The 16,326-nt window shown below is 40.8% G+C and overlaps 1 protein-coding gene across 2 annotated transcripts in view; it reads right to left on the bottom strand.

The window, feature by feature from the left end:
* Nucleotides 1-5,912: 5,912 nt before the first annotated feature.
* The window catches only part of fgf7 (fibroblast growth factor 7), a 38,423-nt gene continuing 28,009 nt past the window's right edge, over nt 5,913-16,326 (bottom strand). For both annotated transcript variants that reach the window (XM_033050344.1, XM_033050343.1), the window contains exons 3-4: nt 12,978-13,081; nt 5,913-6,795 (exon numbers count right to left, since the gene is read on the bottom strand). In XM_033050344.1, the coding sequence (XP_032906235.1) occupies nt 6,601-6,795; nt 12,978-13,081 (299 nt within the window). In that variant the 3' untranslated portion in view covers nt 5,913-6,600. The remainder of the gene's footprint in view (nt 6,796-12,977; nt 13,082-16,326) is intronic.

Raw genomic sequence — 16,326 nt, forward strand, 5'->3', positions numbered from 1 at the left:
CATGGATTTAAGACTGGCAGTAAAATAGAAAACAAAGAGTTGGAATAAATGGGTCCTTTTCAGACTGAGGGAATGTAACTGGTAGAGGACCTCGCTGCGAACATTAATAACATGAGGGAGGGAACAGAATGTACGGTTTCCAAGTTTGTCATTTATATAAAAATAAGAAGAAGGGTATATCGTGATGAGGATATTGTGAACTCACAACATGATATGAAAATCCGGCAAATTGAGTTCAACGTGGGGAATTGTGAAGTTATGCAAGGAAAGACACAAAATGCTGGAGTAACCCAACGGGTTGGAGCAGCATCTATGGAGAATATGGATAGGTGATGTTTCGGGTCATAGACCTTATTATTCAGTTCTGTAAGGGTATGCACTCTGCTAAGAGGAATCCAATGCCCAATTATTATCTAAATGGAGAGAGACTGCAAAGGAGTGAAGTTCAAAGGCATTCAGGATTTCCAGTGAATGATTCTTAGAAAGTTAGCAGACAGATGGAGTGGACGGGTTGACCATGTCTCCATGCTGTGTCTTTCAGTCAATCAATAGACCCAACTTCGTGAGCTTTGAAATGATTAAACTGAGGGCACATGATTTGACTCAAACAGCCACCGGCTTGAGACATCCTTCTCACATACTCTGAAGATTTATGGATTGGATCAGCGCCCAGTGAGTCACCAGGTATGAGAAGCCAACCTGATCCAGATGCGATCTTACCAACAGTTTAGTTGCAATGGACTTGAATAAAGAGTTTAATAGTAAGATTAAACGAGAACTTACCAGTTCGAAGTTTGATCGTTATTTTATGAGGAGTACGTTGAGGGAATACGTGAAGAACCCCGCCAGGACGCATGCGTGTCATTCTTCAAAGCAGCGGTGTGAAATCACAGATAACTGTAATGACTTAAACATAGTAAGATTAGAGAAGAAATACCAGTTGAGTATATGATCATGGGTGGGAGCGGAGGGCACGTATTCCCTCAACGTACTCCTCATAAAATAACGATCAAACTTCGAACTGGTAAGTTCTCGTTTAATCTTACTATTTTACTTCGGAGTCACGTGAGTGACTACGTGAAGATTTCAAAGCTCTGTGATTTCATGCCGTGGAAACGAGTCCATGCATCACATCTGCCTTAATGACTGTAGGAGGAATTGTGTCAACATATTTTAGACATGAATCCGACATTGAAATCCATGAATTGATTAACACAAATTATAGCCCCTATTTATGGGGTAAATTAAATTACAGAATTTAAATTGTTTCTGCAAATGTTCCAGGTTTAATGACTGGTTTATGATAAAATTGTTGGAATGTTTTTCCCCTGACCATCCTGCTGCCTTGAGGATTTGGTCCATTGGTACATCCAACTGCATAGCTGCCGATGTAGCTGCAGCCCTGGTGGAATGAGATTTAAAAATATTAGTATCCATCCCAGCCTGTATTAGAACCTGTTTCAGCCATCTTGAGATGGTCTGGACCGTCACTCTTTTGTGTGGCTGCTTATGGCTGACTAAAAGTGCCTTCTCATTGCCTCTGATGATTTTCGTGTTCTCCATGTATAACGACAAATTTCTTACCATACAGAGACGATCATCTGTTGGGTAAGACCTAAATTCTATATTGAGGCCTGCTGATCCCTGTCTGTTCTGCTTTACTAATTCATAAATATGAAACGTAATATTTTCAGATGAAGAAGTCATGTTGTCCAGTCTTAATTTATGTAATGACTGTACCCTTTGTGCCTTGACCAATGCCATTAGCATGACTGTTTTTAATGTCAGTCTATGTAGGGACAGAGCTGTTGCTGGAGACCAATTCCTGAGCATCTTCAGGACAATACTCACATCCCATATTTGGGAGTACCTGGTTCTTGGGGGATTGGTATTAAAAATTCCCCTCATAAGTTTTGTTACCAGTGGGTGAGTCCCAGCAGAGTGACGCTCTGTTCCTTGCCATAGATAAGTTGATAGGGCACTTCTGGCGCAGTTGATGGCACTATAACTGAGCCCCTCATCATAATGGAGGCCTGCCAGGTATTCCAGAACAGACGGGATGTTCATATCTCTGTAGGTGATGCTGTTTTTGTGACAATACATCTCCCACTTCCTGATATAGACCAGATACTGTTTTTTGATGGACTGTCTGTGGCCCGCCGAAATCATGTTCACTGTTCGGTCCGTCAGTCCCAGCTGTAGTAGTGGTATTTTTAAACTCTACAAATTAATAAATTCAAATAGTTATGGCATGGGTGGCTATCCCTTGTTACGGGATGAACCAATAAGTCTGGTCTATTCGGGATGGTGATGCATGGTTCTAATACCATGTTCAGTATTACTGGGAACCATGGTTGAGTAGGCCAATCGGGTACTACCAAAATACCAGACGCAGAGTCCTGCTGTATTTTCCTTAATACCCGACTGATGAGGCAGAAAGGAGGGAATGCATAAATAAACAATTCCCCCCCCCCCCCCCCCCCCCCCCCCCCCCCCCCCCCCCCCTCAATGCAGCGAAAATGCATCCGCTGCCCCATGGTCTGGTTCCCACGAAACATAGTTTGATAACTGGTGATTACGCCTGGATGCAAATAGATCGATATCTGGTGTTCCATATCGTGCTGTAATATCAGCAAATACTTTTTATTCAACATCCATTCGGTGTTTTCATTAAATTTGCGTGACCTGGTGTCTGCCACTAAATTTAGTTTACCTGGTAGGTAAGTAGCTGATATCCAAATATCTCTCTGGATACACCACTGCCAAATTGTATTAGCCAGATTGTCACATGATGTCGATTTGTTTCCACCCATGTGGTTGATATATGCTACCACGGTGGTATTGTCAATCTGTAGTCTAACATGCTGGTGATATGACCCAGTACAATATCTTTAGGCCATAGAATGCACCCAACATTTCCAGGTAGTTTATGCCCAGTGTTAGTAATAATGATGCCTCCTGAGCAGTCCATCTACCTCCACAGCTGGAGATGGAATTGGTGGCACCCCAACCAAGTGCACTGGCATCAGTTTGTAGCACCATAGAAGGGTTGCTGATAATGATTGGATTGAAACAAAGCCAAATGTTATCTATCCACCATTTTAGTTCCATTATAGCTTTGATTGGTAGCTTCATTGGTCTGTCAAAATGACCAGCATTGATTTTGAGCGCTTGTATTTTTGCTCTCTGTAAATTTTGGTAATGTAAAGGTCCAAATTGTGTGGCTGGAAAAGCAGCCACCATTTTGCCAATTACTTTTGCTACCAATCTGATGGACGGTTACTGATGTCAATGAGGTTATTGCAAGCCTCTATTAAGTCTATAGCCTTTCCCTTTGGCAAAGTCACCGACATGTGAACTGAGTCAATGGTGAACCCCAAATAGTCCATAGTAGCGGAAGGCGTTAATTTAGATTTAACTGGATGGATAATAAACCCCAGTTTTTCAAATAACTGTTTTGTGGCTGTTACAGTTTGTTTGGCCAATTCCAAAGTTTTGCCCACAATAAGTATGTCATCTAGATATGCCATGACCATGTGTTTTCGTTTCCGTAGAAACGCTAGGGCTGGTTTCAAAATTTTAGTGAACAGCCTGGGGGCTGATGTTAAGCCATTTGGCAGCGCTCTATACTGCCATTGCTGTCCCATCCAGTTGAATTTTAAGTAACATCTGTGGTCACCTCGTATAGGCACTGAATAGTAAGCATTTTTTAATCGATGATAGCCATGAAGTAACCTTTGGAAATCAATTGTTTAGCAGTAACAAAGGTTTCCATTTTAAAATGAATATATTGTACAAATGCATTCAATTTGGTCAGATCTATGATGATGCGACAACCACCATCTTTTTTGATTTTGGTAAAGATATTGGACACGAATTCTAGCGGTTCGTGTTGGGATTTTTCAATTACCCCTTTTGCGTAAGGCCGCTCCAGTTCAGCCTGCGCTTCTGATTTCTCTTTACCGGAAAGTACGAACATTCGGTTCGGTATATGTTGAACTGGAGGGCTGTACTTGTGTATAATTCTATTGTATATCCCTGGATACTGCTTAAAATATAAGTATCGGTAGTTAACCTACTCCATGCATCCAGAAAGGAGAGTAATCTCCCCCCCCCCCCCCAACCTCCATGCTCCCTGCAATTTGTAGGGAACCAGACCCACCTACCTCCATAGTTACCAGTGGCAGGTTTACTTCTTTTTGTAAATCCTTCGTTGATGTTGAGGCGTCGCTGTCTGGGTTTGTGGTTTGGTTGATGTTGGAGGTTTGCGTATCTTCCAAGAAGGCCGGTCTGGGCCATGGCCTAAGAAAGACTCATGTTTGGTGTACCGGACCTTCGAGCTTTCACCAGTCGGTCTTGTTCTACTGGTGGGTGCGTAAGGGTGCTGTCTATGGCCGTGTGTTGCAAAGCAGTGCCAGTGCATCCTGTTGGTCCTGCGACATGTCCTTCTCATCCACTGTGCGGGTGAAAGCTGTTATCCCCGCTGTTTAGGAGTTTCCATATACAATTGTTTACTACAGGAAACATTCCGGTATATACAGTTACCCGGTGTCAGGTGTCCTCCTGGTTTTGGCCAGTCTGGTCTGGCTGTATGAAGTTGGACACCATGTCCAGTAGATTTTCACGTTCCTGCACCCCCTGCACACTTGATTTCTGTTCTGCAAACCCCTCTTCAGGATCAGCCCAGAACTGACCCCCAGTACTCCCCTCTGACGAGGGAGAAGCACTGTGCAGCCCTACAAGAGGTGCTGCTGTGGGTTTTACATAGAGCCCACAGTGACTCGACTCCATCTCCCGGAGCTTGTCACGTTGGAGCAAATGCTCCACACACCGCTCCATCCGGCTCCAGCGCTCACGGTCGCTGGCCGCCCGCGGCTGCTCAAAGTCGGACTCATCTGAGTCCACGACTTTGATGGTTTTTTGTCTTGCCTTACCGCCCAGGCCCTTTGCCCCACAATGTCCTTCTGAACATGATGACAAGTTAAACTCATCTCCTCTGCCTGCCTGGGATCCATATCCCTCCATTCCCCATTCGATGATAATTGTTTTCTGTTAACATTTCCTTTGAGTCTGTAACCACATGTTAACAATCAATTTTATTGATTTGTGTCAATGAAATTTGTGACAGCTTATTTTATTCAGTCTAGTGGAGTTTATTAAACAATACTTTCATCAACACACCTTTTAGTGATTATAGCCTGCTCTTTTCCCCAGAATTATGCAATAGAAATTTTTTTTTTCATGAATGAAGCATGTCAGTGATACATCTGGGACATTTCACATCACTCTGGGCTCATCCCATATGACCCCAAAGTGATTTCCATGTCTACAATGGAATGTGATATTATTCCATGTCACATCCAATGGATAATGTATGTAACCATTATATAGGATAATGCCATTCTTTTTTGGGGCACTTGGATCAGTTGGGACCATTGTGTATTCTGAGTTTAACATCGCCTGATTTCCATGCTGCCAATCTGTAAGGAGACACGCGTTCGAAAGCAGGAGAATAGGGTTGAGAGAGAACGATAGATCAGCCATGTGTTTAAGAAGGATCTGGCCGTGCTGGAAAATCAAATGCTGGAGAATGCTGGAGAAACTCAGCGGGTGCAGCAGCATCTATGGAGAGAAGGAAATAGGCAACGTTTCGGGCCGAAACCCTTCTTCAGATAGATCAGCCATGATTGAATGATGGAGAGTCGACTTGATGGAATGAATTGCCTAATTCTGTTCCTATAGCTTATGAACTATCAGATTCTGGTCAAAATAATATGTTAAAATATTCCAGTACTTAAAACGGTATTTTAGAATCTAGCTAGTTTAGTTTCTAAATATTAATTGTTGATTGTTCTACTACTAATTTGCTAATCCAGATTTTTCAGAAATTGAATAACGATGAACTTGAAAAATCCATGTAAAAAGCATTAACTTTTATTGAGCTGAGCAGCACTGTTGATACTGTAGAATCATTATTTTCACCAGTCATTTACATGGCAAAATCACTGATCATTCACAAGATAGTCAAACAAACTCTATCTTGTGAAAATCAAAAATGCTACAGTAACTACATTTTTATCTCTTTGAAATACTGAATTACAAAATTAAATGCTGTATGTAAAGCTACACATTCATCACTAGAATCATATATTATATGATATTTAATTTGACAATTGTCTACAGTGCTTCTTCAAGGAATAAATGTATCAGATTGAAGGCAAGGTGTCTTAATGTAACAATGATTACTTAGAAAACGCATCTAGTACAGTTTATGAAATAAAAGTACCATTATACCACAAATGTATGATTTAAGAAAAGTGTTTGTTTTACAAGATACTTAGTCTTCTTTACACATTACACTTTCATGCAATTGGTTCTCAGACAAATGTTCGAGATTAAATTTACAAAACTTCACCTTTTACACTGGGTTGAATAGAATACAATCGTGCAAAATGATAGGTACATTTTTATAGCAAAGCGCAAGCCCAGCTTGTTCCAGATGTCAGTAGTATTTTAGCTTGTGTGGTTAAGGTTTCAGTGATACAGGTGCAGAGATGGAACATCTTTTATTACTGGGATTGATGCCCTTATAATACTTTGTTATGATATTGCCATTGGAAGGAAATGAGATGATTTACTTTCTTTCTTTGTCCTTTTGCCTCTAATCGCTACTCCCTTTTGGTTCAAGGTTATAAACATTTGTTGGCCATTATGCATCCACTTTGCAGAAGAATATGTATTGTAATTATTTTCCTCTATAAGCTCTCTAAAATTGCAGTCTTCGTTGCAGGTTTTCTGTGGAAACATGGAATATAAAATGTACATTAAATCATTAGATAACAATATAAGCAACTGATGATGGCAATATTCAGAAATTATTCCTGTCATGTATTGATTCCACATCCTCGATTATATAAATGGTTCCAATTACAATCTGAAGATGATTTTAAGCTGGTCTGTGTTGGTAGGCTTTAAAAATAACCTGACTCTTAGACAGACACAAAAAGTTGTGGTAACTCAGCGGGTCAGGCATCATCACTGGTGAAAAGGAATACAGTAGGTAATGTGTCAGGTCGAGACCCTTCTTCAGACTTCAGTTCTTTACCAGTCCGAAAGCCTCTATATTTCCATTTTAATCGCTGATTTGAGTAGGTGCCAAGGACACCTGCTAAACTAATCTAGTGGAGCTTTTTATTTAACATTACCTTATGTGCTCTGGAGAATGCAATTGCTACCCAAGTGTAGTTTCAACTCCTCGAAGGCTTTCTCACCAATCAAAATGTTAGATTAAGTTGTTTTTGTGGATCGAAAATTGGCCATAATATTTATCCATATCCTCAAGGAATGTTCAAACATATTGTGGCTGTAGTTGTTTTCAAAAGGCAGAGCTTGCATGCTTTAGTCACCCCACCTAAGAATTTCATTGTTTTAACTGGGACACATGACAATACTATAAAGTTAATATATCGTTTAGACATCTTGCACAATTCCTGGCAAGTGTAGTCACCTTGCTCCATCTAGCATAAGAAATGGCCACACCGGCTTTCTTCCCCGATATACACAAGACCAGTCTGAAATTAACCATGTGGTTGTCCTGACGTAAAAGGATACTTAAGGATTTGTTTAAAAACGGGAGCAACCTGTGTTTGATGACAGGTTTACTCAAACATTGATGAGCTATCCCCAGCCAAAATCAGTGTTATTGCATAAAAGCACTAAACACGAACTTGAATCATGCTGTAACAGAGAGCCATCTGTGGTCCAGCCACACGCAGCAATCCATGTACTATTGCCAAACTTTATTGTTTGGCTTGGTTGCTCGGAGAGGTGAAGTTTCGTGACTATATTTGTCTCTGTACTAGATCTTTAAAATTCCTACTAAAATATATATATAATAATGAGACTCTCATCAGTAAATGAAAAAAATAATAGGCCCATTAAATTTTAGTCTCCCATGATCAAATAGCAATCAATCCAAACTGTTGTTTTAAATAGTGACTGGCTTTGGCATTTGAATTCATTTTTGTCCAAGATCTGTATTACCATATTTGTTACTTTAATATGGATTGTGTAAAGATTAGGTCAAGAGTCAGGAGTCAAGAGAGTTTGGGTACACAAATATGCTGGAGAAACTCAGCGGGAGCAGGAGCGAAGGAAATAGGCGACGTTTTGGGCCGAACCCCTTCTCAAGAGAATTTTATTGTCATGTGTCCCAGATAGGACAATGAAATTCTTGCTTGTCATTAAGCGACCAAAATTGTATGGTGTACAATTTTGGTCGGCTAATTATAAGAAGGATGTCAACAAAATAGAGAGAGTACAGAGAAGATTTACTAGAATGTTGCCTGGGTTTCAGCAACTAAGTTACAGAGAAAGGTTGAACAAGTTAGGTCTTTATTCTTTGGAGCGCAGAAGGTTAAGGGGGGACTTGATAGAGGTCTTTAAAATGATGAGAGGGATAGACAGAGTTGACGTGAATAAGCTTTTCCCATTGAGAGTAGGGAAGATTCAAACAAGAGGACATGACTTGAGAATTAAGGGACAGAAGTTTAGGGGTAACATGAGGGGAAACTTCTTTACTCAGAGAGTGGTAGCTGTGTGGAATGAGCTTCCAGTGGCTTCATTTAAAAATAAATTGGATAGGTATATGGACGGGAAAGGAATGGAGGGTTATGGTCTGAGTGCAGGTAGATGGGACTAGGGGAGAATAAGTGTTCGGCACGGACTAGAAGGGCCGAGATGGCCTGTTTCCGTGCTGTAATTGTTATATGGTTATATGGTTAAGTTGTTCAGTATCTGTTAAATTGTTCGTGTAGAAAAAGATTTGGATTCCTGTACCAGTCTCAATTGTCTGTGTCATATCTTGTCTCTACAAGTTAACATTAATCAAAGATGTCCATGCAGGAACACAAAAGAACAATTTTATACATTGGTTTTAATTACCACCCAACAATATAAACATTGAATTCTCCAATTTTAGATAACTTACCTACAAACACACTCCTTCCTTTAATGCTCCCCCCCCTTTTGTACCCCTCTCTTCCCTCCGTCCCACCTGCATGCGCACCAATTTTTCCCGTTGCCCTTCCTTCAATCTCCTTCCACCCCTGTTCCTTCCTCTGGCTTTACATTTCATTTTTCTTCTATCCTTATCTCTCACCTTTGTCTTTTCATCTCTCGCCTTTGCCCAACCATCTACCAATCAAAAAATACCCTCACCTGTATCCACCCAACACTTGCCGGACTTTGTCTTGCCCCCACCACTCTTCCAGCTTTCCCCCCCACCCATCACAATCAGTTTGAAGAAATGTCCCGACCCAAAATGTCATCTATCCATGCTCTCCAGAGATGCTGCCTGATCTGCTGAGTTACTCCAACACTTTGTGTCTTTTTTTTGTAAACTAGCATTTGCAGTTCCTAATTTTATACATGGAATGGAAATATGGAGAAATATATTGTGGGTCTTAAGATGGATAAAGTCTCAGGTTATTTCGTTGTGAGGCAGAAGTTAGCCTGTTCATAGGTACATAAGTAAGAGCTTGCTAAAATTGCTGTTATTGTGAAAGATAGCCAATTGACTTACTACCTGCTACTACCAATTCTCCAACTCTTGCCAGTTTCACAGACCCTACCACTCTGTGTCAGAAACATTTGCCTGCTTCACTTTGGGACCCTTCTTCCTCAGCCAAAAGAATGGTCCCGACCCAAAACACTGCCTGGACCCACTGAGTTCCTCCTGCACTTTGTGTTTTGCCCAAGATTCCAGCATCTGCAGTTCCTTGTGTCTACCTGTTTCACTTAATGGGCATCTCAAATTGGTGATCTATTATATATTGGACTCCCATTGCTATTTTGACTTCTTCAGTTCAGATGAAAAGTTATTGACCAGAAGCGTTGTCTCTTGCTCCACCTGGGCTGCCTGATCTGCTGAGCGTTTTTGACATTTTCTACTTTGGTTTGCCATTTTGACAGATGGGTCTGACCATGTGCAATCTTTTCTCCAATCAATCTTATTGTCAGCATAGCTGAAAAGACCTAACAAAGTTAAATGTTTTAATAGTTTTTACACTGCCAGGAGCAAAGGAATGTTACTCTGGGCCTCTCAAGAATAATGTAGTCTTTTGCCAACCCAGACTCCTCACCTCCTCCAATAGCTCCAGCCTGAAACTGGAGCCTGGCCCATATCCAACACGCTGCATCAGCCCATCTGTTTTAGGGGAGCAAGTTTCTGCTTCTATTTAACTGAAGCAAGAGCCCAGAAGTGGATATTTTGTCCAAAAGTTAAAATCTATCTGAATGACGTTTGTAACAGAAGATCGACAAAAGCAACATGCTGTTAATTGGTCTTTTTATGCATTGAAACCTTTTATTAATTTCAGTTTAAATGTAATGTATTGTCTGCAAACTTCCTTCACCATTACGCACTGGAAGATTCACTGCATAAGGTTTCGGGGATTAACTTAGATAGTGCTAGTAAATAGCAGCGGTGATTGCAATTCCTAGTTTATCCAGGTCCATTTGATCTATTGCAGGACAGACAATATTTGAGAGGTAATGTCATTAACATGATTTTACATATCCACATGCACACAATTTTACTGGGCGGCACAGAGGCGCTGCTGGTAGAGCTGCTGCCTCACAGCGCCAGAGACACGTGTTCGATCCTGACCTCGGGTGCTGTCTGGGTGGAGCTTGCATGTTTTCCCTGTGACTGCGTGGGTTTCCTCTGGGTGCTCGGGGGCCTCCCACATCCTAAAGACCTCCAGGCTTGTGGGTTCATTTAGCCTCTATAAATTCCCCCTGATGTGCAGGGAGTGGATGTGAAAGTGTAATAAAATGGAACTTGTGTGAATGGGTAATTGATGGTCACATGGGCCGAAGGGTCAGTTGTTGCATCTGTGCAGATCTATGCTGTATCTTTCAATTCAACTCAGCATCCCAACTTAGTTCCATCTAGCCTATTATTAAAATCAGCCTGCATCTGGTTTCTGGCTAGATCAAGTGATTAACTCATCAGACCATGGTAGTTTGCTGGAAGAGGTTGCAGAGCACGTGCATGAATGGGTATTGCAATTTTCCAATATGAAGCCCATTTGAGACGAGAAGAGAATTGTCTGTACATAAGGTCAGATATCCCTCCCCGCTCATAGTGAAGTGAGAATGGCAGCACCTACAGAAAATGAAGGCAGTGGATACTTGTGGCAGTCATCTCACTTACTGATACTCCCTTTACTGTAGAAATCAATGTAAAGTTGTTGAAAAGTGACACCCAAGTGTGTGGCAGTCAGGTCTGGGGATTTGGGTCAGCCAGGTGCCTGCATCTCCAACATCATAATTGCACTTCCATTATGTCGCAAAAGACCCAGATTGGGACTTCAGGACGTCCTATAAAAGATGGCTGATGAATAGCAATGAAATTCTGCATGCCTGTCCGAAAGCATGAGTAAATTGAGAAAATACATGGGGGAGATCAAAAGGCCATATAGCTTTGCATGATGCATGGATCCCACGATGGTCTAAAGCCCAAATACAAACATTGGCATGATGCCCTGCCCAGGGAGGAGATGAGTTTGAGTCTCTTTGAGTACAGAGCCTATGGTTCTTTCTTAATGTAGTTGTGTGATTGACTGGTTTGCTCCACCTGGAATAGCATAGACATGATGGGCAGAATGGCCTCCTTCCATGCTTTAATAATTCTCTAATTCTGCAACTTGTGCAACATCACAGGTTATTCATTTCCACTGTCCATCCTCTTTGACTGCAGCGCCCAGTGTGCCTTAATCAACATCTCCTTGGAGAAGCAGTGTGCTTGCTCATTGCTTCTTGTTGAGATGAATGCATGATAACAGCGACCTAAACCTGGTCGGTGTGTAAGGCTGAGTATTAACACTCCATTATTGGAGGCATTCCTGTTTAAGGGAAATTGAATTTTTAGGATGAGCTTAATACGTTTCATGGCTGTTTCAAACATGAAAACAAAGCTTCATTCTGTCCAATGTGATGAAATAGCAAGACGGGAAGCATCGTCATGGATGTCACCATGGCCATTTTCTTTTCTCTTGTCTACCTTCTGGGAGAAGACACAGGAGCTTGAAGGCTCAGACGTCCAAAATGAAGGGCAGATTCTTCCCCCTTTCTATCTGATTCCTGAACCAAACACTTTCATACCTCCTTCTTGGAAGAGCTGCCTCGTAACTCTACATAATTCGGTTACTCCGTGTTGTACTATAACATTCTTTTGCACTACAATCTTGTGCCATTCTGCTGTTTTTGTACTGATCGTTATATTTACTGTTGTATTCATCAGTACCGTTTTTCTCTGTGAGCTTCATGTGAACAAGGAACTTCATTGCATCCTTGTGTATATGACAAATTAATCAGAATTTAATAACTAAAAGAGCACAGAAAATGTGCAGGAAGGAACTGCAGATGCTGGTTTAGACTTGGACCTGGGTTTTCCCGAATTGGACCTGGGTTTTTATCCGTTTTTTTGCCTCCCCCAGGAGATCACGCGGTTCTTGGGGTGGAGAGGGGTGATAGCGGTATAAAGGGGAGGGTAGTGTCTTGTGTTCTGTGTCTTGTGTCTACTGTTTGTGGGTAAGTGTGTCTGTTTAGTGTTCAGCCATGAGCGAATGGCGGTGCGGGCTTGACGGACCTGGTGGTCTACTCTCGCACCTACTTTCTATGTTTCTATGTTTCTATGTAGACCAAAGATAGACACAAAATGCTGAAGTAACTCTGCAGGTCAGGCAGCATCTCTGGAGAAAAGGAATATGCGACGTTTCGAGGAACAAGAGTTCCAATTCAAAGAGCACTATGTTCTAGAGTCTGCAGAAAAGTCCCAACCCAAAATGCCACCTGTCCATTCCCTCCACCGATGCTCCCTGACCTGCTGTGTTCCTCCAGCACTTTGTGTTTTGTTCAAGATTCCAACATCTGCAGTTCCTTGTGTCTCTATATTCTCGGCACTGACTTACCTTGCTATATAATTTCCCAGATTTGTTCATTGCTAAGTAATAGTCACCTTCTACACCTCTGATGGCAACGACTCCAACGGCCACAGTTCTGATTTCCAGAATACCTGAAATGGTAGAAAATCATCATTAACCAATTTAAACACATTGTGAAATATTAATTATTGAAGCATGTTAGTTCTAGTCGTCATTAGTCCAAAATTAATCAGCATCGCCTTCTAAGTTCTTGCTAAGAGTTATTACATAGTTAATATACATTATTTAAAAACTTTATATTGCTACAATTCCACACTTGAATGGCAAATTTTATATTTCCAGGGCAAAACATAAGCTTGACCTCCGACGTAAACTACAAATTTAAATGCCGGTACAAAATATTGTCAGTACCAAAACCTCCACAACCAAGTCCTCAAAATAATATGGGAATACAAGGAACTGCAGATGCTGGAACCTTGAGCAAAACACAAAGTGCTGGAGGAACTCAGCGGGTCAGGTAGCATCTGTAAGGGATTGTCAGATGACATTTTGGGCTGGGAACCATCTTCAGACTAACTGTAGTAGGGTTATTTTTCAGTTTTCTGCCCGCTATTTCTATCAGTCTGAAGAAGAATGCCGACCCAACATGTTGCCTTCCGTTTACAGATAGTGCCTGACCCACTGAATTACTCCTTTTCTCTGTGTTTTCCTCAAATAAGATTTTTTAGTGGACATAAAACAGGCATCATAAAAGCACTTTATCAGAAAGTACCAGAATAAATTGAGTTGTAAAAGTAATGGATATGTTGCATTGGTATTGAAATATAATCAAGTGAATCGTTTTAAAGAATATACTTTCTAAAGATTTGATCTGAAAGGTTCTATTCTGTTGAATAAATAATTCATAGGTCAATTAATTGTGGGCACTAATGTGAGACTTTAAGGATCTAACACAATACTAATTCACAAAACTTGATTGTCAAAATCTTTATAGCCGTGAATTACATGAATACATTCAGCTGGCTTCTGTAGGTTTATTTCAGATGTATATGTTTAAAGACAGACCCTTGATTGGCAAATCAATGCTGATATTCCTTAATTTTAGAAAATGAATATAGATTCAAAGGGTAAGTTTATTCAATTTAATTATCCCTAGAATAAGTGGTATTCAGAAATCAACTTCAGAAAGAGTTATAGTGACTAAGTTAGATGACACCTTTTGCACAGTTCATTTTTAATATATTTTTGTAGTATTATAAGATGGTGACAGTCAAATTATTTACTATATATGGGAGAATTACAGCATATTTTATCATAATGATAGATTCACTGGGAGTAGATAAGATATGACTTAAGTAAAGATGTAACCTTCCTCCCACCACCTTCTGCTTCCCATTGCTTAATTCTACTTCAGAAGAATACCTCCTCTATAGCATACAAATCCATTTGTATTGGCATTGATTTTCTTCAATGAGATTGCCATTTTATCGCCAACTTGTAATGACATGGTATGGACTGGTATCTGATAATAAAAATATCTGAAAGATGGGAATTTTAATTCAACCGTCCGCAATTGATTCAAATTTATGTCTAAAATAGTACTGCCAGTCCATGGGCTGCATAAAATTATACTTCTTCTTCTTCTTGCGAATGAAACATAAACCAAGGGTATAGTTAGATCTCAAGCCGGGTGTTGAACAGCCATGCTATTGCGGTGGGAACATTTGGGTCTGTCTCATGATTTTTCTCTGCCCTACTTCCAAGGTCTGAATATCTTCCTGGTCTCTCAAAAACTACTTGTCTCGGATGACATATAATCAGAGCACCATGTTGCTTAATTATGCCTTCAGCTGTCATTTTGTTTACTGTCATTTAGCATTCTACTACAGTTTACATCGGTTGGGTCTTTTCAGATTACCAGGTCCCTTTCTTCAATAGTTATTTCAACAACTCATATGGAGAATGTGATACATTTTTTCCATGTGCAGTTGTTCATATTTTCTTGCATAAAATCCACCGGATGGCATTGTACAATGGCAGCCTCGCCAACAGTCTGTCTCATCCTTTTTCTTCTTTGGTTGTTTTTAGTCTGTTGTTAAATGTATGTTTCAGTGTATCTTTAGTTTTGTTTTATGTGTGTGGGGGGAGGGGGTGTACTTTTTTAAATCTCTTTCCTCAACGGAGATGTGACTTTTTCCGTATCGTACCTCTGGCGGCCTCTCGCTGGGATCGACTTTGGGAGCTTCATCTGCGGGAGCCTGCGGACTTAACATCGTGGAGCTTGCGATCCCTTTGTCAGGGAACGACTTTGGGAGCTCCAACCGCGGGAGCCTGTAGACTTAACATCATGGAGCTCGCGGTCCCTGGTTAGGGACCAAATTCAGGAGCTCCAAGCCGCTGGAGTTTCGACCGCCCCGACACGGGAGCTTCGATCATTGGCTGCAGGAGCACCGATCGCCCTGACTGTAGATGGTTCGATTGCCCCGTCTGCGGGAGAATAATTTATTGCCTTCCATCACAGTGAGGATTGTGGGGGAGCCGCTGTGGTGGATGTTTATGTTAACTCTTATGTAGTTGGGTGCCTTGTTGCCTTTTTTGGTATGACTGTATTAGGTATGTTGCAAAGCCTACCTGAAGCGTCGTTGAAAATCTGTCGCTGCGGGTGTGCGCGATTTTGGCGCCGTTTAGAGGGGGCGGGTTTAAAACGCGATTTTCTCTAAGCTGTTCCAATCGAAAATGTTCAGCCTAGTTAATTATTAACGAAAAATCGCTGGAAGACCCCGTCGCAAAAGCTATTATTAGGTTTAAAGGCCTTGAATAATAGTTATAGTAGTTTAAAAATCAATCTCTAAACCCGCGACCGCCAGCAACCGCAGGGTCTCATAAAGCAAACAACTGAAGTTAGGCTGTATATTTTTACATTAAAAAGGGCTTCTAAAGATCCCTTTATACAAAGTTTAATATTGCGAGTAGCTCAATTTGGGCCCATTATATCCCGCAGTATTTTTCTGGGCATTTGGGGCACAAATCTACCGCAATGTGAACGTTCTAAACCAGCGCGTTCCACAGGGACCCACTGGAAAGCTGATTTAAATGGGCATTTATTTACAGCAATTAAACACTAAATTCCTTCCATTTGGCCTATAAATTAATGTAAATGAGATTTAAAAATCATGTTTTATTGTGAATTATTTGTGAATATTATTTGGACATTTAGGCTATTTAAAAATGTTAATCATTTATTAAGAAATGGATAGATGTTTAGATCTAGTAATTGAAGTCTGAAATTAGCTACAATTAGGTAACTAACTAATTATATGCTTTAATTTCAGGTCATCCAAGTAAGATTATTTTATATTTGTTTCAGAATGCTTCA

This window comes from Amblyraja radiata, chromosome 34 (genome assembly GCF_010909765.2).
Source record: "Amblyraja radiata isolate CabotCenter1 chromosome 34, sAmbRad1.1.pri, whole genome shotgun sequence".
Lineage (NCBI taxonomy): Eukaryota > Metazoa > Chordata > Chondrichthyes > Rajiformes > Rajidae > Amblyraja > Amblyraja radiata.